This window comes from Prionailurus bengalensis, chromosome B1 (genome assembly GCF_016509475.1).
Source record: "Prionailurus bengalensis isolate Pbe53 chromosome B1, Fcat_Pben_1.1_paternal_pri, whole genome shotgun sequence".
Lineage (NCBI taxonomy): Eukaryota > Metazoa > Chordata > Mammalia > Carnivora > Felidae > Prionailurus > Prionailurus bengalensis.
In genome coordinates, this window is record NC_057344.1 from 55,211,376 (window position 1) to 55,235,182 (window position 23,807).

Genomic DNA, 23,807 nt, shown 5'->3' on the forward strand with positions numbered 1-23,807 from the left:
CTCCTCTCTCTCTCCCCACTCTCCCCACTATTCCCATCTCTCTTTCTTTTTTTTTTTTTTAATTTTTTTTCAACGTTTATTTATTTTTGGGACAGAGAGAGACAGAGCATGAACGGGGGAGGGGCAGAGAGAGAGGGAGACACAGAATCGGAAACTGGCTCCAGGCTCTGAGCCATCAGCCCAGAGCCTGACGCGGGGCTCGAACTCCCGGACCGGGAGATCGTGACCTGGCTGAAGTCGGAGGCTTAACCGACTGCGCCACCCAGGCGCCCCTCCCATCTCTCTTTCAGTCTCTCTCTCTCTCTCTCTCTCTCTCTCTCTCTCTCTCACACACACACACACACACACACACATACTTCTCTTAAATTTAAAATTATTCTGTGTTCTTTTTAAATTCTTCAGGTTTTATATTTTATTACTCCAAGAGTCTGCCTCCCTGAGGTTATTGTTCAGACTAGTTATTTCCCTCTGTAAAGAAGCTGTTCAGTTCATCCTTGCCTGGTTTGGAAGAATCCAAAGGAGGCAGTTCTTGCAGCCCTGTCTCACTTCCACTCCCCTCCTCCCCCAGTCCTGGCTGGAGCAGTGAGTCTGTCAATCCCAGGCAAGAGACAAGGCAGACAAAGGTTTATTTGTAAAGGACCTCCTTCTAGCACCTCCTTTTTCCTCCTTTTGCCCAAACTCACCCGGTGAATTGGAGCATTTAAGAACATTCTTCTGCCAAGAAGACCAAAAGGAACGAAGAAGAAAGGGTATGTATTTTTTTCCTTAAAAATCATTTTGTAGCACATATTCTCTCCAAATTACTGCTATAGATTAAAGCAGAAATGTATTTATGTGTTGAGTCAAAAGAGAAATGCAGAGAGAAAGACTTTCTCTAAGGAGATGGATGTATTTTGACAAAGGTGATACCTCCTGGGATAAAAGGAAATAATCAGATTAAAAAGAACTAGAAAATGCTTATTCCTTAACTGGGAGAGTCGCTTCATCATAGGTTTAAAAAGAGACAGCTCCCTCACTGTTATTCCTGATTAATGCCCGTGTCCACTCTGAATCTGATCCCATGTAACAAGACCTTGTTATTCCGCCTCTTCAGAACTATGCGAGAATGATGGAGTATATAAGTTTAGTCTTTTAATGCAGCAGCTATTTCTACGTGAAGTTAACTGCAATGTCTAAGAAAGTAAATGTTTTTGCTTTTAAAAAATCTTGATTCCTAAAAAGGCACTGGCATAAATGTGTGATACAAAGAGCGACTTCACTGAATTCATCCTTGGTGTTCCCACCATGGAACACACTACAGTGTCTGTACTACTAAGATAAAGGGAACACTTTTTCCTTCTTGGGCTTATAAAAACTCCTCTTTAAAATTCCTTAACTTAGTTTATGCAAGCTGTAAAAAGCTCTCCCAAATGTGGGTCCTTTTCTCCAGCGATGGTGATCTATTGTGGCCAGGAAAATAAGTAGAGTGGTGCAAGACTGAATATTAATATCCTCTTATAGCGTTCTCCCAGAGGCCTGAAGGAAGATCATTTTCAGGGAGGATGTGAACTTCATTTTTCCACTGATGAAGGTCTCTTGGGTGCTTAAGCTGATCATGTCTGTTTTAATGATGTTTGAAGGGCTTATCCACTTACTAATATCACCTCTTCTCTAATACACACTTTAAGAAGTTCCATTCCAGAGCTCATTCCACCACAATCCTCTTCTGACACAGTTAATGAGAAAGAAAGATTTTTTTTTTTTTAAATAACAGTGTTTTTTCCATCATCAAAGAAAGATGAATGGGAAACATCACAGGCTAGATGGCAATTTTCATCTCTTCCAACTGTAATCTTTGTTACTTTAAATGTCAAATTCTGGGCTGGAATTGTCGTTTGCTTTTACAGCCTTTGCTTCTCTCTTGCTGTGTTTTGAAAGAAATCTGAAAATGGACTGCCCTTTCTGTCTAATTCATCAACTGTGTTTCATTCCACTGCTCTTAATACCAGTTCCCAGAATTGACATCAGTATGAGTATTGCACCATAAATCTCTGAACACTTAAACTGCATAGCCCTGTTAGTTTGGGCCATTACATGGGATAAGTTTTCTTTTTAAGTCTTCATTTAACTTAACCATTCAAAAGCCTTCTGGTGCCAAATACCCCCACACAATCAGAATTTGCAATTCCCTATCTATATGATTCTCGCAATGATTTGTTGCTTAATTAGGAATATCTTGCCCATGATTCTATATCCTCTGCCTTGATCACTTAAAAATTGTGCCACTATTGGGATATGAATAGTGTCATATAGTTTTAGCAACAATATTAGTTACATAAATTTGAATCCAAAAAAATCAACAGATAGCTATCTAAGGATATCTTGCTTATTCCTTTAAATATTCAATTTTTAGCTTTATTTTCTTTTGTAATGTGGATGTACTCCAAGAGGAATTTTAAGTGCATGTACTTCAACTGAAATAGAAAAAAAATAGAGCAGTTTGCTTCAAATTTGCCAAAGTCATTTCACTCTTGTTGGCACATGAAAATATATGGTTTTGATGGATTGCCAAGGATTAAGGTTGGTGTCTTCTAATGAAAAAAATAATCAATGTATCACAGGAACATACTGGGTCAAACATTTTTCCACTTGCTAAATAAAAGTTAAAGCTATTTATCTGCACTCAAGTAAAAGAAGAAGAGAAACTTTCAGTTCAAACATGTAATTTATAAAGTGCTTAAAAAAAAAAAACAACTACCAGTAAGTGCTTGCCAGGTGTGGAACTTTCCATCATAGTATGTGACTGAGAGACTGTGACAGAAACACTATTTTGTGCTCTGGCATGGACATAGTCAGAAGAAGTTCATGGTATGGCAACATACCCACTTACTTTTCCAGCAATTTATTTGTTCATTCTTTCAGTGAATGTTTTTGGAACATTTACTGTGAGCCCAGTATTAAAGCAGGCACTCTGAGAGATGCAAAAGATGTAGTAGTTATAGCCCTCGCCTTCATGATGCTGGCATCTCCTCTTCCAGTCCTCTGAATGTTGGCTTGCTCCAGGTTTCAGTCTTTTGCCTCTTCTCTTCTTAATCTATACTCACTACCCTGCCAGTCCCATAGCTATAAATATGATCAATAAACATTCTGATCACTCTCAAATTTTTATTCCTAGCCCTAACCTTCAGACACATACTCAACTGCCTACTCAACCTCTTCACTTGGATGTCTAGTAGGCATCTCAAACTTAACTTGTCTGAAAATTTGCTCTTAAATTTCCCCCAGATTGACCCCACCCAATTCTGCCTCAGTTCAACAAATGTTAATACCACTCAGGTCAAAAACCTAACAGATATCCTTGATTTTTTCCCTCTTGCCCCATATCTTCCATCAACTTTCACCAATAGCCTTTTTCTTCTTCCAATTTTATCTCACCACAACACATCTTCACAGAGCAATCAAGGATTATCTAAGACATTATCAGATCATGTGACTATTCTATCAAAGTCTTCCAGAGGTGGGGCACCTGGGTGGCTCAGTCAGTTAAGTGTCTGACTCTTGAATTTGGCTCAGGTCATGATCTCACAGTTCATGGGATTGGACCCTGCATCCATGCTGACAGCATGGAGCCTGCTTGGGATTCTCTCTCTCTCCCTCTCTCTCTGCCGATCCCCTGCTCATGTGCGCTCTCTCTCTCTCTCTCAAAACAAATAAAACTTAAAAAAAAATCTTCCAATGGTTTCCTAATATAGTCAATAAAATCCAAGCTCTTCATCATGTTCTATAAGGCCCTTTATGATGTTTCCATCTCTTCCTTCCTGGTTCTAGGTAAATACACAGAGTGACCAATTTACTCAATGGCCAAATGCCTTTCAGTGAATTTCCCATTTCCAACTGAAGCCATATTCTCTATCATTAATGGGCATTATTTAGTAAAATTCACAGTTCTTAAAAGAATGGATTACACATGACTGCTATAGGCACATAGAACAAGGGAGCTACTAGAGTGATATGGGCTGGATCAGGAAAGTCTTCTTAAAAGAGATGAGTTTAAGGTTTGTACTTAATAGATGGTTTGGTCAGAAATTAAAAGAAAGGGAAGAGGTGAGAGGGAACAACAAGGCAAATACACATATAGAATTGAAGAGATAACTGGTCTGACTTTCTATTCACTGAGCAGTGGTGAATGGTAGATGTGGAGGGAAAGTGGAAGGAAAGCATTAGGATTAATCCCAAGAAGTTCACCACCTTTTAGATACCATGGAACCACTGCAGGATCTTCCTTAGGATAAAAAAAAAAAAAAGTGTTTTCAGAGACTAATTCATGTATTACTACATATATGGACCACATATTATTGTATTAGTCACTGGGTATGTGATGGTGAACAAAACAGACTGCTTTCATGGAGTTTCTGTCTTATGGAAATGATAGACATAAAATGAGTAAGCTCATAAGTATATAATTTAAATTGTGATAAATATTATTAGGAAAGCGAAGAGGGCACTGTGACAGAATCAAATTGAAACTACTTTAGATTGGATGGTCAGAGAAAGCCTTTAAAGAAATGATATTTCAATGGAGACCTGAAAGTCAAGAATAAGCCAGGCAAGTAAAGAGCATTCCTTGCAGAGAGGCAGCATGGATAAAAATCCTAATGGAGGAAGAAGGATTTCTATTTAATTATAAGGAAATACTCTCTATATTTATTGCAATATTTTTAAGTGGGTCAGATGAGCTATTTTCTAACAAACTATAAATTATCAAAATTAACTCAAGAGAAGGAAACTATGTGATATTTAGGACATATTTATATTAGAAATTATTTATTACTTATCTGAAATTCAAATTCAACTGATTATCCTGTATTTTACCTGACAACTTTATATTTTAACAGTATTAAATATCATCTGAGTGGCAATATCATGTATCTGATCAGAGACACAGGCATGTAAAAGAGTTCAAGGAATGGGAATGGTGGTATATGGATTTTGAATTAATCTGCTTTTATGCAGCAGGGTGTAGTGGAGATACTCTGAGGAACATATCTCAGTTAATACCAATCTTTGTGATGAGTTTGCCCTCAGCTTTTTACTCACTTATCCTTTTCACCTTTTCTCATTATCTTATGACCCTGTACTTCTTTCTCAAACTTCTTCACTGGTTTATAAGATCTTTCTCTGACTTTTCTTCTATCCAGTCCACAAATGTTAGTTTCCCAGTGTTCTGTCCCTGGTCATCTCAATTTCTCCTTCTTAATACCTTCATTTATGCATACCAAAAAGAAAGACACCAAAATGCTAACAACACTTACCTCAACATGGACACTAGTTGAATTTTATTCTACCTTTTCTTCTCTTTATTTTCCACATTTTACACTGAGTATTATTACTTTTTTACTAAGTATTTAAAAAAATATTTGCAATCAGGTTTCTGGCTATAATTAGAACTATCTAATGGAAAGAACGCTTAAGCAGTTAACAGTCATGAAACGAACTCAGGAACAAACTACACCTACATGCATGAAATATATAAAGGGTAATCAGAACCCAAGTTTAATAAATGCACAACTTTTTCCAAAAGCCACAAGGATTAGACAAAATTAAGCTAGATCACTGAAAATAAGAACATGATTGCATAGTAAACAAAACAAAACAAACCCTAGGGAGACCAAAGCTATATGAAAAATGCTATTGACTAATAAAATAGAAAATTCTTCAAACACAATTGGCAAAAAAGTTACAAAGAATTTATAACTCTCCCTCCACCTCTCTCCCTACACGTAATTTTTTGATAGAGAGTAATTTGGTAGGAAAGGCTAGAAAAAAGGGAAGTGATCTTTGTTGTTATTGTTGAATCTTCTAATAAAAGTACACACACATATAAATATATATACATATATTTTAATTTTTTTTTTCAACGTTTATTTATTTTTGGGACAGAGAGAGATAGAGCATGAATGGGGGAGGGGCAGAGAGAGAGGGAGACACAGAATCGGAAACAGGCTCCAGGCTCTGAGCCAGCAGCCCAGAGCCTGACGCGGGGCTCGAACTCATGGACCGTGAGATCGTGACCTGGCTGAAGTCGGACGCTTAACCGACTGCGCCACCCAGGCGCCCCTATAAATATATATTTTAAGTCAGGTATGAGCTGATTGGAATAAATGATAGTTTTGATAAAAAAGAAAAATAAAACAGAAACAGAGAAGTGCATTTTAAAGTCAGACAAAACCCTGCCTTCCTGGAGCTTACATTCAAGTTCTGGTAGATATAATATTTTTAACAATTTAGAAGTTCACAAATTCCACAAAAAAGTAGAGCAATTAAGGCAGATTGAGAATATGTGAGGGGAGATACAGTTTTAAACAGAATAGATTTTACTGAGGAGCAGAGTGAACAAAAACTTGAAGAGAGTGAGTAGTTAGACATGCCATTAATTTGTTGGAAGAGCTTTACTTTTTTTTTAATTAATTTATTTATTTTGAGAAACATAACATGCAAGCAGGGAACAGGAGAGAGAGAGAGAGAGAGAGAGAGAGAGAGAATCCTAAGTAGGCTCCATGCTGTCAGTGCAGAGTCAGATGTGGGGCTCAATCTCACAAATCATGAGATCACAACCTGAGCTGAAACCAAGAGTCGATGCTTAACCAACTGAGACACCCAGATGCCCCTGAAAGAGCTTTTAAAGCAGAGGAATTAACCAGTGCAAAGGCCCTAAGGCAATAAGGTGTCTAGCAATTTGAGGATTAGCTAGAACAGGAACACCAAGGGGGAAGAGTAGATAATTTCAGAAAGATACCAGAGCCAGATTGCATATGGAGTCCATTGCAATAACTTTAGCTTTAATTGAAGGAATTGGAGTCATTGGAAGAGGATAGGTTTAGTTAATATTTTCTGAATTCTTCTGTACTGCTGGTACTTAGGACAGTGCCTGGCATAAAGGAAGCACCCAAAAAATGTCTGTTACATTGAACCAAATTAAACCAGCTTGCTCCTGTTTTCCTCTCTCTTACATAATTACTTAATTACTGTATCAGTGAGTCCTACATGAGTGCTATTCTTTGACTCCCTCGCTTTCCCAATATTGGCTTCTCTTCTCCTGGATACCCTTGCAGCTTGGACTTTGGTGTGGGCAGAGGAATTCTTTTGTTTGTTTATTTTTATTTTTGAGAGAGAGCACATGCACACTTACATGTGCAGGGGATAGGCAGAGACAGAGGGAGACAGAGGATCCAAAGTAGGCTCTGTGCTGACAGCAGAGAGCCTGATGTAGAGCTTGAACTTACTAAATGTGAGATCATGACCTGAGTTGGGGCTGGATCCTTAACTGACTGAGCCACCCAGTTGCCCCCAAAATAATTGTTAGTGATCCTTTATTTTTGTATATATTTTTTTGATCTTTTTATTTATTTTTGAGACAGAGAGAGACAGAGCATGAGCAGGGGAGGGGCAGAGAGAGAGGGAGACATAGAATCTGAAGCAGGCTCCAGGCTCTGAGTTGTTGGCACAGAGCCCGACGCGGGGCTCGAACTCACGAGCTGTGAGATCATGACCTGAGCTGAAGTCGGACGCCCAACCAACTGAGCCACCCAGGTGCCCCGATCCTTTCTAACTTTTTAAAAATTTATTTATTTTGAGAGAGAGAGAGAGAAAAGTGAAGGAGGGGAAGAGAGAAAGGGAGAGAGAGAGAGAGAAACACAAATAGGCCCTGCACTGTCAGCGTGGAGCCAGACGTGGGGGTTGAACTCACAAATCGTAAGATCATGACCTGAGCCAAAGTCAGACATTAAACCAACTGGGCCACCCAGGCGCCCCTTGGGTAGAGGATTTCTAAGTCACCTGAAGCAGTATATTAAGATTTGAGCCTGAAGATAAAAGAATGATTCCAGGCTACTTTTCAGCATCCTAAATAATCTAGAACAAAATATACAAGCATCATTCCAGAAGTAGGAAGAGCAACCTGAATGGCTCCTTGTGCAAACCATAATGGGTCTTATTTGTTGTAATTTGGGACCCAATAGCTACTTACCCTATCCAACAGATGAGAGTCAGAGCAACCATTAATTCAAATTGGGAAAGGTTGTAGAAGGGAGAAACAACGTTCTGAGAATTTGGCTTAAGGATTAAAATTATCAAAATACCATATAGCTCATTTTTAGAATCTGTAAGATTTGGGTATGTGTCTTTCATATGCCTCCTGAAATAGCTGCAAATAGTATTTAAGAGTAATATGGAAAGCTTTGCTTCTACCCAAGATAGAGTAACAAGAACCAGATTTACTCACTTTTCTGATACAACAACAACAAAAACAACCCCAGAAAAAACATATGAAACAACCTCTGTCAAAATACTGGATTTAAAGCAGGGAAGGACATCTTCCTATAAGAGATGGGAAACAAATAAGGTATAATTTCCCCCAGTCTATTCCCTTAAAGGAATTTCCAGGCTGAAAAAATAAAAGGAGAGGGAACACAGAATCCAACAGACTACCTGAATTGAGAAATGGATCAGAGAGTCAGAGAGACCAAAGCAGTCACAATTTACAGAAAGAGTACTGGAGAGAAGAAAGATACATAGAGAATGCTGGATGTCTGCAAAGGGCCCCACTGAAGAGTTCAGAACACTGATATGTGTGTGCAAATGAGGAAACTATCCATGGTCAGGGGGAAAAATCGGAAAGAATTAGACAACAGAGTTTATGACACTCACAAAAAGCCAGGCATACTTGCAGACAGATTGAAAAAACTTGTAACTCATTGACCATTGGATAGGATACTCAGGAAGAAATGGCTTCAATAGTGAGGAATAATTAACCTTTGACTGAGTCAGAACCACCTAACAAATCATAAAAGCAAGCCCTGAGAGAATTAAACTGTTTCCAAGGAACTTAGTTATATCCCATAACAAAGCACAAGAATATTTGTAAGAATACAAAAATATCCAGTACCCAACAAGGCAAAATTTAAACTGTCTGACATCCAATCAAAGATTACCAGCTATGGGAATGCAAGCTGGTGCAGCCACTCTGGAAAACAGTATGGAAGTTCCTCAGAAAACAAAAACAAAAACAAAAACAAACAAACAAACAAAAAAACAACTACCCTATGACCCAGCAATCGCACTACTAGGCATTTATCCATGGGATACAGGTGTGCTGTTTCGAAGGGACACATGCACCCCCATGTTTATAGCAGCACTATCAACAATAGCCAAGGTATGGAAAGAGCCCAAATGTCCATCGATGGATGAATGGATAAAGAAGATGTGGTATATATATACAATGGAGTATTACTCAGCAATCAAAAAGAATGAAATCTTACCATTTGCAACTAGCATGGATGGATGCTAAAATAAGTTCTTTTGAGAGAAAGAAAATAATATAGGTCAGAAACTCAGATCTACATAAAGAAAGGAAGAGCATGAAATAAAGAATAAGTAAACATAAAAGAAAAACTTATTCTTCTTGTTCTTTTTAAAAAAAATTTTTTTTTCAACGTTTATTTATTTTTGGGACAGAGAGAGACAGAGCTTGAACGGGGGAGGGGCAGAGAGAGAGGGAGACACAGAATCGGAAACAGGCTCCAGGCTCCGAGCCATCAGCCCAGAGCCTGACGCGGGGCTCGAACTCCCGGACCGCGAGATCGTGACCTGGCTGAAGTCGGATGCTTAACCGACTGCGCCACCCAGGCGCCCCATTCTTCTTGTTCTTAATTGATCAAACAGGTAACAGTGTATTCAAAATAATAGCAATAATGTATTCAATTATGCATGTTTATGTATATATCATATATACTTATTATGCTTATATGTAAGTGAAACAAATGACAGTTATGATACAAGGAATGAAGAAAGGAACTAAGATAATTTGTTATTATAGAGTACTCACACTGCTCATGAAGTGGTATAGTCTTTTTTAAAAGGGGACATAGATTAGTTGCAAATGTATATTTCAATCTTCAGGGCAACCACTCAAAAAAAAGTAAAATAAGAAAGGTATAAATGATAAGCTAAGACAGGAGAGAAAATGGAATCATTTTGTGGTTTTAATTAACCACAAAAGGAGGCAGAAAAAAAGTCAAAGAGAAAATAGGAACATTTAACAAGGGCAACAAATAGAAAACAAAAACAAATATGGTAGATATATGCCCAAATATATCAATAATCACTTTGGATGTCAATGGTCTAAATGTATCAATTAAAAGACAGATCATCAGAGTGGATTAAAAAACATGACCCAATGTTAAATTTTGTATATAATGCTTTATAATTTAAAAGCATTTTTAAATTATTTTTTTCCATTGAGATAAGTGTACTCTTTAATCCACATTTTCTATTTCACCCATCTCTCCACCTACCTCCTTTCTTATAACTATCAGTTTGTTTACTGTAGTTGGGAGTCTGTTTCTTGGTTTCTCTCTCTCTTTTTTTCCTTTGCTCATTTGTTTTTTTTCTTAAATTCTAAATATGAGTGAGATCATATGGGGTTTGTCTTTCTCTGACTGACTTATTTCACTTGGCATTATTCTCTCTAGCTCTGTTCATGTTGTTGAAGATGGCAAGATTTCATTCTTTTTTATGGCTGAATAATATCCCATTGTATATGTATATACATATTTACCATTTTTTGTGCTTTGTTATTTATACTTGAAAACTATACATTCAGGATAATTTTATTTTAATATTCCCCATTTTATGAACATTTCCTCAAGTTCATGAAATGTTTAGATTCAATTATTCTAAATTCAAATTGTTATCTTCCACTTCTCCGAGCTGAATTTTGGTTAAGAAAAATAAAATGATTGCTCATATCTATATCTTTTTTCCCATTTTAATTATTTATGTTTATACCTGTGCCATTCTAACATCTTTAAATACAATCCTCTTCTGGGTCAAATCATAAAAGGATCTCTGAAGGCAGCAATGATGTTTGAATAAAAGCATGATCAGATTACAATTGTTTTTATTTGTTTTAGTGATAAAATTCAAGTCATACTGAAAAATTCAGTAATATTTAAGAGGGAGGTTGGTTTTGTTTCATCTTTGCTTTTGATTAGTTGGTTGGTTTAACAAATAAATTAAAAATCATGTAGAAGCTCTTGCTCTAAAGTAGGATTGATGGTATCACAAATTTAAAAATAGATTACCCAACAAAATTCTCATCATTCGTCATGCTGGTTGACTATTGTTGACTGGTAGATTTTATGGATCATCCACATTAAGGTTTGTTCTTCTTAAGTACCTTTCCTATTGGTATAGGTATTAGTTTATGCTATAGACTATGCTATAGTCTATGCTATGCTATAGTCTATGCTATGCTATAGTCTATGCTATGCTATAGTCTATGCTATAGTCTATGCTATAGACTAATACCTATACCATAGGTATAGACTATGCTATAGACTAAATTGTGTCCCCCTCCAAATTCGTATGTTGACGTTCTAACTTCCAATGTAACTGTATTTAGAGATAAGGTCTTTTAGGAGGTAATTAAGATTAAATGAGGTCTTAAGGGCAGGGTCTTAATCTGATAGGACTGAAGAAAAGGAAGAAACACCAGACACTTCTTTCTCTCTCCACGTATGCACAGGAGAAAAGCAATGTGAAGACACGTTGAGAAAGAGGCCAGCTGGTAGCCAATGAGAGAGGACAAATCTGCTGGGATCTTTGACTTCCAGCTTCCAGAACAGTGAGAACTAAATTTCTGTTGTTTAAGCCAGAAACTGTGGCTTATCCAAAGCCATTTGGATATTATATCCAAACTGTGGTATCTTGTTGTGGTAGTTATTATAAGTTTTAGTAAAGAATTGAGAATGATGTTATAAAGAAGAAAAAACAAACAAACAAACAAACATGACCCAACTGTATGTTTTCTATAAGATACCTACTTCAAGTATAAAGACACATAAAAGGGTGCCTGGCTGGCTCAGTTGGAGAAACATGTGACTCTTGGTCTTGGGGTAGTGAGTTCAAGTCCCATGTTGAGTGTAGAGATTACTCAAAATCTTAAAAAAAATAAAGACATAGGGGCGCCTGGGTGGCGCAGTCGGTTGGGCGTCCGACTTCAGCCAGGTCACGATCTCGCGGTCCGTGAGTTCGAGCCCCGCGTCGGGCTCTGGGCTGATGGCTCAGAGCCTGGAGCCTGCTTCCGATTCTGTGTCTCCCTCTCTCTCTCTGCCCCTCCCCCGTTCATGCTCTGTCTCTCTCTGTCCCAAAAATAAATAAACGTTGAAAAAAAATTAAAAAAAAAAAAATAAAGACATATATAGATAAAAAGTAAATGGATGGAGAAAAATACACCATACTAACACTAACTGAAGAAAGCAGGAGTAGCTATATTTATTTGAGACAGAGTAGATACCAAAAGACGGTTATCAGGAATAAAGTAGGATATTACATAATAATAAAGGGGTGAATGCTCTGGTAAGACATAGCAATTCTTAATGGGTATGTGCTTAACAAAAGAGCATCAAACTTCACTAGGTAAAAACTGATAGGATTGTGAGGATAAAGAGATGAATCTACTATTTATCATATATTTAAATATCCCACAGAAATGGATAGATCCAGCAGGCAGAAAATCACTAAGGACACAACAGAACTCAACACCACCACCAATGGACTGAATATAATTGACATCTATAGACTACTTCACCCAATAATAGCAAAATAGACATTCTTCTCACAATCACATGGGACATTCACCAAGACAGAGATCATAAAAGAGCCCAGAGATCTGGGCCATAAAACACAACTTAATAAATGGAAAAGAACACAAATTGTACAGTGTCTTCTCTCAGATCATAATGGAATTAAACTAAAAATCAGTAACAGAAAGAGAACTGGAAAATGCCAAAATAGGTGGAGATTAACATAATTCTAAATAACATATTGGTGTTAAAAAGAAATTGCAAGAGAAATTTTAGAATATTTTGAACTAAAAGAAAGAGAAAACAAGTGAAATAAGTCAGAGAAACATAAAATGCCATGACTTCACTTATATGTGGAATCTAACAAACAAAAACAAAAATAAAAACAAAAAAGAGAAACAAGATTCATAAATATAGAGAACTAGTGGTTGTCCAAGGAGAGGGGTTGGAGAATAGGCAAAATAGGTGGAAGAGATTAAGAGGTACCCATTCTCAGTTATTTTTTTTAATTTATTTTTTTAACTTTCCACATTTTTTTAATTTTATTTTTTATTTTTTTAAATTTACATCCAAATTAGTTAGCATATAGAGCAACAATGATTTCAGGAGTAGATTCCTTAGTGCCCCTTACCCATTTAGCCCATCCCCACTTCCCACAACCCCTCCAGTAACCCTTAGTTTGTTCTCCATATTTATAAGTCTCTTCTGTTTTGTCTCCCTCCCTGTTTTTATATTATTTTTGTTTCCTTCCTTGTGTTCATCTGTTTTGTCTCTCAAAGTCCTCATATGAGTGAATTCATAGATTTTTGTCTTTCTCTGACTAATTTCACTTAGCATAGTACCCTCCAGTTCCATCCACGTAGTTGCAAATGGCAAGATTTCATCCTTTTTGATTGCCAAGTAATACTCCATTGTGTGTATAAACATATATACATATATATAATAAACATATATCTATATCTATATCTATATCTATCTATCTATCTATCTATATATATATCACATCTTCTTTATCCATTCATCCATCGATGGACATTTGGGCTCTTTCCATACTTTGGCTATTGTTGATAGTGCCGCTATAAACATGGGGGTGCAGGTGTCCTTTCAAAACAGCACACCTGTATCCCGTGGATAAATGCCTAGTAGTGCAATTGCTGGATTGTAGGGTAGTTCTATTTTTAGTTTTTTGAGGAACTTCCATACTGTTTTCCAGAGTGGCTGCACCAGCTTGCATTCCCACCAACAATGCAAAAGAGATCCTCTTTCTCTGCATCCTCGCCAACATCTGTTGTTGCCTGAGTTGTTCATGTTAGCCATTCTGACAGGGGTAAGGTGGTATCTCATTGTGGCTTTGATTTGTATTTCCCTGATGATGAGTGATGTTGAGCATTTTCTCATGTGTCAGATGGCCATCTGGGTGTCTTCTTTGGAGAAGTGTCTATTCATGTCTTTTGCCCATTTCTTCACTGGATTATGTTTTTTGGGTATTGAGTTTGAGAAGTTCTTTATAGTTTTGGATACTAACCCTTTATCTGATATGTCATTTGCAAATATCTTCTCCCATTCTGTTGGTTGCCTTTTAGTTTTGCTGATTGTTTCCTTCGCTGTGCAGAAGCTTTTTATTTTGATGAGGTCCCAGTAGTTCATTTTTGCTTTTGTTTCCCTTGCCTCCTGAGACGTGTTGAGTAAGAAGTTGCTGCGGCCAAGATCAAAGAGGTTTTTGCCTGCTTTCTCCTCAAGGATTTTGATGGCTTCATGTCTTACATTGAAGTTTTTCATCCATTTTGAGTTTATTTTTGTGTATGGTGTAAGAAAGTGGTCCAGGTTCATTCTTCTGCATGTCACTGTCCAGTTTTCCCAGCACCACTTGCTGAAGAGACTGTCTTTATTCCATTGGATATTCTTTCCTGCTTTGTCAAAGATTAGTTGGCTATACGTTTGTGGGTCCATTTCTAGGTTCTCTATTCTGTTCCATTGATCAGAGTGTCTGTTCTTGTGCCAGTACCATACTGTCTTGATGGTTACAGCTTTGTAGTATAGTTTGAAGTCTGGGATTATGATGCCTCCTGCTTTGGTTTTCTTTTTCAAGATTGCTTTGGCTATTCAGGGTCTTTTCTGGTTCCATATAAATTTTAGGGTTATTTGTTCTACCTCTGTGAACCCATTCTCAGTTATAAAATAAATAAGTCACAGGGATAAAAATTACAGTATAGGGAATATAGTCAACAATATGGTAATAACTTTGTATAATGACAGATAGTAACTACATTTATCATGGTGAGCATTTCATAATGTACATAACTGCTGAAACACTATGTTATAAACTTGAAACATAATATATTGACTATACTTCAATAAAAAAATAAAAGGAGGAAATTAGGAGAAGTGGAAAAATTTAAACAATGACTTATGATATTTGATATCAAACAATTGGATGATATGAAGAAATTATTAAATATTTTTGGTGATAAAGAATATTGTGTTATGTTTTCAAAAAGTCCTTACCTTTAGTGAAATATACTGAAATATTTTTAGATAAGATGAGATGCCTAGAATTTGCTTCAAAGTACCCAAAACTGAGGGAGAAAAAAAGTGGAGGTATAGGTGGAAGTAAGAGAGGCGATGGGGTGACAATAATTGAAGTTAGCAGATAAGTATATGGAGGTTCATTAAATTGTTATCTCTACTTTTGTATATACTTGAAGTTTTTCACAATAAAAAGAAAATAAAAATCAATACTTTAATAACAAACAATTAGAGCAGAAATCAATGAAATTAAAAACAGGAAATCAATAGAGAAAATCAATGAAACCAAAAGTCCGTTCTTTAAAAAGATTTAAAAAATCAACAAGCCTCTAGCCAAGCAAACTAAGAAAAGAAAGAGTACACAAACTACTAACATCAGAAATGAAAGAAGGAACATCACTACAGATCCCATGGAAATTGAAAGGATAATAAAGCAATACTATGAACAACTCTATGCCCATAAATCTGTTAAGCTAGATGAGTGAACCAACTTCTTACAAGGCACAGTTCACACAGATATAGACAATCTGAATAGACATATATCTATGAGATAAATTAATAATAATTAATATCAATAATTATTTAATTATTAATAATTAATAATTAATAATCTCTGCACACAGAAAGCATCAGACTCAAATGATTTCCCTGGTAAATTTTATGAAACATTTGAGGAAGAAATTATACCAATCCTCTACAATCTCTTTCAAAGGATAGAAGCAGAGGGAATATTTTCTAACTCATTCTATAATGCCAAGACCAGAAAAAGACATTACAGGAGAAGAAAGCTATACCAATATTTCTCATGAACACGGATGCAAAAATATTAGCAAATTGAATCCAAACAAGAAAGCTATACCAATATTTCTCATGAACATGGATGCAAAAATATTAGCAAATTGAATCCAAACAAGAATAAAAAGAATGATATGGTACAATCAAGTGTGATTGATGTATGCAAGGCTGGCTCAACATTTGAAAATCAATTAATGTAATCCATCATATCAGTTGGCTAAAAAAGAAAAATCACATTATCGTATCAGTAGATGCAGAAAAATCATTTCAGGAAACCTAATACCCATTCATAATAAAATCTCTCAGTAAACGAGAAATAGAGGGGAACTTTCTCAATTTGAGAAAGACTATCTACAAAAAACCTACAGCTAACATCCTTAATGGTGAGAAACTCAAATCTTTCCTAAGATCAGGAACAAAGCAAGAACATGCCCTCACCACTCTATCATACTGAAAGTCCTTGCTAATGTAATAAGGCAAGTAAAGGAAATAAAAGGTATATAAAGTAGGAAAGAAGACATAATACTATCTTTGCAGATGACATGATTATCTATGCAGAAAATCCAAAAGAATCAACAACAACAACAACAAAAATTTCCAGCACTTGTAAGTAATTAAAGCAAAGTTGTAGGATATAAAATTAATATTCAAGCATTAATTGCCTTCCAACATACTAACAATGAATAAGTGGAATTTTAAACTAAAAACACAATACCATTTATATTAGTGCCCCCAAGATAAACTACTTAGGTATAAATCTAACAAAACATATACAAGATCTACATGAGAAAAACTGTAAAACTCTGTTGAATAAAATCAAAGCATTAAATGGAGAGATATTCCATATTCATGGATAGAAAGATGCAATATAGTCAAGATGTTAATTCTTCCCATCTTGTTCTACAGATTCAATGCAATCCCAATCAAAATCCCCAAAAGTCATTTTGTGGATACTGACAAAATGATTCTAAAGTTTATATGGAGAGGCAAAAGACCCAGAATAGTCAACACAATATTGAAGGAGAAGAACAAAGCTGGAGAACTGATGCTACTTGATTTTAAGATTTACTATAAAACCGCAGTAATCAGAACAGTGTGATACTGATAAAAAAAAAAAAATAGACAAATAGATTAATGGAACAGAGTAGAGCTCAGAAAAGGAATCCCAAAAGTATAGTCAACAGATCCTTGACAAAGGAACAAAGGCAATACAATGGGCAAAGAGAGTGTCTTCCCAAACGGTGCTGGAACAACTGCACATCCACATGCAAAAAAATGAATCTACAGACTCTACATCCTTCGCAAAACTTAACTCAAAATGGATTATAGACCTAAAAGGAAAATTCACATCTATAAACCTCCAAGAAGATTAACACAGGAAAAAAACCTACATGACCCTGGATATGGTGATGTCTTTTTAGAGACAACATCAAAGATATGATTCACAAAAGAAATAATTAATAAATTAAACTATATATCAGTTAAAATTTCTCTGTGAAAGAAAATGTCAAGAGAATTAGACAACAAGCCACAGGCTAGGAGAGAATATTTGTAAAAGACACATCTGATAAAGGACTGCTATCTAGCATGTACAAAAATTTATTAAAACTCAACAATAGGAAAACAACCAATGATTAAATAATAGGCCAAATGGGGTGCCTGGGTGGCTCAGTTGGTTGAGTGTCATACTTTTGATTTCAGCTCAGGTCATGATCCTGGCTCAGGTCATGATCCTAGGGTCATGGGAACAAGCCCCACATTGGGCTCTGTGCTGAGTGTGGAGCCTGGTTAAGATTCTCTCCCTCCCTCTCTCTCTCTCCTTCTGCCCCTCTCCCTTGCTTGTGTGCTCTCTCTCAAAAAAAAAAAAAAAAAAAAAAAAAAAAGAAAAGGTCAAGGACCTTAACAGACACCTCACCAAAGAAGATATACAGATGGTAAATGTATGATGTATGTATGAAAAGATGCTCCACATCATATGTCATCAAGGAAATACAAATTAAAACAACAATAAGATACCCCTACACACCTATTAGAATGTTCAAAATCCAGAACACTGACAACACCAAATACTCGTGAGGGTATGGAACAACAGGAATTCTCAAATGTTGCTGGTGGCTATGCAAAATGGTACAGTCACTTTGGAATACAGTTTAGCAGTTTCTTGTAAAACTAAACATATTCTTATCATATAACCTGCAATTGTGCACTTTGGTATTTATCCACAGGAGTTGAACTGGCCCATAGATATTTACAGCAGTTTTATTCATAATTGCCAAAAACCGGAAATAACCAATGTCCTTGAGTAGGTAAATGGATAAACTGTGGTACATCCAGACAATAGAATATCATTTAGTACTAAAAGAAATGAGCTGTCATGAAATGAAAAGATATAGAGGAAACTTAAATGCATTTTACTAAGTGAAAGAAGCCAATCTGTAAAGGCTACATATGGTATGATTGCAACTATATGACATTCTGGAAAAGGTAAAACTATAAAGACAATAAAAAACACCAATAGCTGCCATGGGTTAAGGAGGGAGAGATGTATACGTATATCACAGAAGACTTTTAGGGCTGTGAAAATACTCTGTATGATATTATAATGATAGAGAAATGTCATTATACATTTGTCCAAACCATAGAATGTACAACACCAAGCATGAACCTTAAGTTAAAGTATGGATTTGGGGAGATTGTGATGTGCCAGGTAGGTTCATCATTGGTTTAAGAAAAAAAGTAACATTCTGGGGGCACCTGGATGGCTTAGTTGGTTAAGTGTACGACTTTGGCTCAGGTCATGATCTCACGGTTCGTGAGTTTGAGCCCTGCATGGGGCTCTGTGCTGACAGCTCAGAGCCTGGAGCCTGCTTCAGATTCTGTCTTCCTCACTTTCTCTGCCCTTCCCCAACTCATGCTTTGTCTGTCTCTCAAAAATAAATAAACATTTAAAAACAAATGAAAAAAATAAGTACCATTCTGGTGAGTGAAGTTGATATCTGGGAGACTATGCATGTGTGAGGGCAGAGAGTATATGGGAAATCTGTACCTTCCTTTCAATTTTATTATAAACCAAAAACTACTCTAAAATTGTCCTTCTGTAAAATCCATAATCTTACCTAAATTAATTCACCTTTGAGATGTATCTAATCATTGAAAACTTCATACAAAATTTCCTTTCAACAACATTGTTTTCCTTCAAAGTACGATGTACATATATATCTTCCTCTCTTTTTTTAATGTTTGTGTATTTATTTTGAAAGAGACTCAATTTATTTATTTTGAGAGAGAGTCTGTGCTGTCAGCACAGAACCCAACACAGGGCTCAATTCCCTGAGCCACGAGATCATGACCTGAGCCAAAATTAAGAGTCCAACGCTTAAATGACTGAGCCATCCAGGTTCCCCTCTTCCCCAATTTTTAATACTTCATGGTAGGAGGGGCGCCTGGGTGGCGCAGTCGGTTAAGCGTGCGACTTCAGCCAGGTCACGATCTCGCGGTCCGGGAGTTCGAGCCCCGCGTCAGGCTCTGGGCTGATGGCTCAGAGCCTGGAGCCTGTTTCCGATTCTGTGTCTCCCTCTCTCTCTGCCCCTCCCCCGTTCGTGCTCTGTCTCTCTCTGTCCCAAAAATAAATAAACTTTGAATACTTCATGGTAGGAAAGATACTTTGGCATCAAGATTAAATCTGAATGGCTGTGGATTCTGATCTGATTCCTCCACTATTTTGCTAGTTTCCTTTACTACAATAGCCTCACCTTTTTATGTCTAACATGAAAAGCCAGAGAAGCCTGATTAAATAGATGAGGACTATTCCACAGTTGTATGCAAATACCGTATTTAAAGAATTTAAAGAATTATCTCCTGGAAGAGGAATTACACTTGTTTGGTATGACCCCAAGAACTCAAACTGGGACTGGTTTGGTAGGAGCTACAGAAAAATACTTTACAGTAAGGGAAATGTTAGAACTGCACCAGTGGAGTTTATGTTGACTTAGTCAATAATGAGCTCCCCAGCATGGTAGGTGTTCAAGAACAGGCTAAATGTTTATTAGGGGGAATTCAAGCCTCTGTTTTCAACCAAGGTGAAGATGAAGTAATCTATGTGGGATAAAACTTCACAATATTACTAAAAATTTGCAACAAAAATGAGCCCCCAAATAATTCTGCTGGATTTAAAAAACTTAATTGGCAATAAATATATGTGTAGACTATCATTTGTCAATTTCAGAATAGATAGGTTTTTTATTCCTGCAGGCTGGAACCCAACTTCTTGGACAATGTTGTTGTTAGAATATGCAAATCAAGAACCAGTAAACTCGATGATGATATTTGTCCTAGAAATTCACTTGAGTTTAACCAACTTACAGAGCAGTTTCTCTCTGCTGAATGTACCAAAACAAAAAATTACTTTGAATACTTAAAATTGCGGATTCTGGCTCTTACTATCACCTCTCCCAGTCCCCAGCATTTCTTATTTAATGTTTCTTTGTGGAACCCAGGCATTTGATTTTAAACAATTATTCTATGGGATTTTTATTGTCAGTAGTCATAAAATTACACTGAGAAACACAAAGAAAAGAGTAGAAAAGATCAACTACCAATCTTTCTATCCAAGTGTTTATGAGAATGCTACAGAACTTCATGTTCAGATGAATTCCATCTTTAAAAGAAACAAATACTGACACATTTTGCTTTTTTTCTATCTCAGGGCAAAGAGCCAAAATGAAATTGATAGTTCTTGCTGTCACTGTTGGCCTAACTTTGCTGCTAGGAGTCCAAGCCATGCCTGCAAATCGCCTTTCTTGCTACAGAAAGATACTCAAAGATCGCAACTGTCACAACCTTCCAGAGGGAGTAGCTGACCTGACAAAGATGGATGTAAATGTCCAGGATCATTTCTGGGATGGGAAGGGATGTGAGATGATCTGTTACTGCAACTTCAGCGAATTGCTCTGCTGCCCAAAGTAAGGAAATGTAATTGCAAAATATATAGCTATGAAATGTATGCACAACAACTTTTTTTACGACAAACTTTATAATGTGTTTGCTGAAACTAATCACCCTTCTTTAGTAAAATCCTAATTAAATCTCAGGTTTTTTCTAGAATCATCACCATTGTATACGGAACTGAATGTTTTCATTTAAAAAAACAGAGTTTGGCAGATTTTAATAAAACTAAATGAAATCCAGAAAATAACACTCCAATACATTAAATTCTAAATTCCCTGACTTTACCACACACACACACACACAAAAATGCCAGCAAAGGTCAACTTCAAGGTTGATATCTTAAATCAATGTGAACTAATAAAAGGCTTTAGATAAAAGATCCTACTGAACAAGACCAATTAATTGGGCAGAAAAGTGGTAATGGTCAAAGAAAAAGTTTCTAGCTCTATATATAAGTTAACTAGAAATGAACTAAATAAAAACTAGCTACTGATTTGGAAAGTAGGCACATTTTAAGCATAATACAATGGTAGATAACTTTTTTTTGGTTCTTGTTCTTAAAATCGTCTTCCTCTTGGTTACTAAAGAGTCTCAAATCTATGATCTTGGCTATTTCATACTGAAATTAGCTCTTTCAAATTACTTACAACATATATCATCATATTTTCATTTTTCTAAAAAAAACCTGTGACGTAGAAAGGGCAGATATAATCATCCTATCAAGAAAAGGTGCAGAGAGGTAAAATGACCAGCACTATCCCACACAACTGGTTAATACCAGTACTGACATTAAAATCCAGGTCTTCTGATTTGGAACAGATATTTTTTTTTTTAACAAGGCAGTTGGTTCTTAATGTGTGGTTCCCAGAACAGCAGCTTCAATGTCACCTAGTTCTTGTTAAAAATGCATATCTATCCTTGAGCCTTAGACCAGACCTACTGAATCAGGAATGCTGGAGATAAGGCATAGCAATTATGACTTAACAAGCCCTGTAGGTGATTCTGCTAAAAGTTTGAGAATCACTCGTACTAAATATCAAGAACTTGAGTTAACTGATGCATTAAAATGACTTAATTTTTCCCAGACTACACAAATGAAATGCCATTTAATATTGAAATACCATTTTCGCTTTTTTGTAATTGTAAGACTTGAAGCCAATTAACTGAAATGTATTTGTATTTATTTTATGATATAATTTTGTCATCATCTGTGTTAATGGATGAGAACAGAAGTCTGGACATACAAAAGTACTTTCTATCTGATTTTAGTTACCTTTTCCCCAGTCGCAACAGATTTACTTACTTTGCTAAGTTTATTTCCTTTTTCCTTCCACTGTCAACACAAATTTTAATTTGCCATCCTGTTTTCTTTTCATTTTTATTGAAATATAATTGACATATAGCACTGTAGAAGTTTAAGGTGTACTTGATAGACATCTTGATAGACATCTATTACATAATGATTATCATAATAAGTTTAGTTAACATCCATCACCTCAAGAAAAAATTTTTTCTCTTGTGATGAGAACTTTTAGGGTTTATTCTCTTAGCAACTTTCGAATATATGACACAGCACAGTAAACTATACTTATGTTGTAGTTTACAGATGAAATATATTTCTAATGAGCCATTGTAATACAATTTTATATTATCCCATGCATTTTTATACTTTACCTTTTGTGACCTTTTCAACAACAGTAGGATTGAATAGTTTAACATTTGTCCTTTCCCTATAAAGCCTAGAAATTTGTTTTTTGACTTTTCTAAGAATTTTTTAACCTTATATTTCTTATATGTAGATTTAAACTTCATGGCCCATCCGCACTCATATCAGAAAAATAGTATTTTTGGTATGATCATAAAGTTTTGAAATCATTTAATTTTTCCTTTTCTTTACAGGTAAAGGATAGCATAATATAAATGGCAAATGGGAGGAAAGTAGGAGAATTCATTACCTTCTTGGTCTTTGTTGCTTCTGTGGCAAGTCCTCCCACTCATTCGCTTTGTAGTTTATTCCCTAAAAAGAATAGTTATATCTGAAATCCTGGAAATCATTGTCCATTTTTAATCCAGAAAAGATTAATAGATATCTCAGTTTTCAGCTGAATTTAACTCGTGTCCTACTCTCTTTCAGAGATATCTTCTTTGGACCAAAGATCTCTTTTGTGATTCCTTGCAACAATCACTGAGAATCTTCATGTATTCCAGAGAACATCATCTTTCATTTCCCACATACTGCACTATATCAACATAACTGCATTTCAAGTTTCTATCCAGTGCAATAAAGCACAGATTCTATACATTCTTACTTGTCTAAAACAGTAAACTTGAGTTAAATAAGTAGTAATAAAAAATAATTCAATTTGAATTTTCTCTGTGGAGATTGTTGGTACTGGTTAAAAATTTTGGTTAGAGTGGCATCTGGGTGGCTTAGTTGGTTAAGCATCTGACTCTTGATCTCATTTCAGGTCTAGTAATCTCAGGGTTGTAAGTTTGGGCTCTGTGCTGGGTGTGAAGCCTACTTAAAAACAAACAAACAAGCAAACAAACAAAGAAAAGGAAAGAAAAGAAAAATTTTGCCTAGAAAATTTTCATTTGTGAGGTGTTCAGTAGGCTCAGTAGAAAAATTTTTGAATAGTTCAATAGCCATAATCCTGGCTCAAAGGTGAAGAACTTTTAGTTCTTAGTTGATAGTTACTGACCATGTAAACTTAATGGAAAGAATCAGATATAAACTGAAGTTCTCAGAAAGGAATCTACAAGTTTTCTAGTAAGAGGGTAAAAGGACTGGGGCACTTGGCTGGTTTGGTTGGTAGACCAGGGTCCTGAGTTCCAGCCCCATGTTGGGCATAGAGTTTACTTTAAAAACAACAACAACAAAAAAAGACAAAGCGAGCCAGTATTTAAGTACATATT

The 23,807-nt window shown here is 36.0% G+C and overlaps 1 protein-coding gene across 2 annotated transcripts; it reads left to right on the top strand.

Annotated features, from left to right (window-relative positions):
* The first annotated feature begins 613 nt into the window (after nt 1-613).
* SCRG1 (stimulator of chondrogenesis 1) lies at nt 614-23,259 on the top strand. Of its 2 annotated transcripts, none has more exons than XM_043565538.1 (3): nt 614-749; nt 20,650-20,905; nt 23,026-23,259. In XM_043565538.1, exons 2-3 carry the CDS (start codon nt 20,664-20,666, stop codon nt 23,078-23,080), a joined length of 297 nt encoding a protein of 98 aa, XP_043421473.1. In that variant the 5' UTR covers nt 614-749; nt 20,650-20,663; the 3' UTR covers nt 23,081-23,259. The 2 variants fall into 2 exon arrangements, with proteins under 2 accessions (XP_043421473.1, XP_043421481.1); XM_043565546.1 differs by lacking the exon at nt 614-749 and adding an exon at nt 11,563-11,662.
* Nucleotides 23,260-23,807: the final 548 nt, after the last annotated feature.

What these genes read in the sequence shown, in the direction of transcription:
- SCRG1 (XM_043565538.1), top strand. Translation starts at nt 20,664, where the DNA reads ATGAAATTGATAGTTCTTGCTGTCACTGTTGGCCTAACTTTGCTGCTA. An exon ending in GAATTGCTCTGCTGCCCAAA is followed by an intron (nt 20,906 to 23,025) that starts GTAAGGAAATGT and finishes ACTCTCTTTCAG; the next exon opens with AGATATCTTCTTTGGACCAA.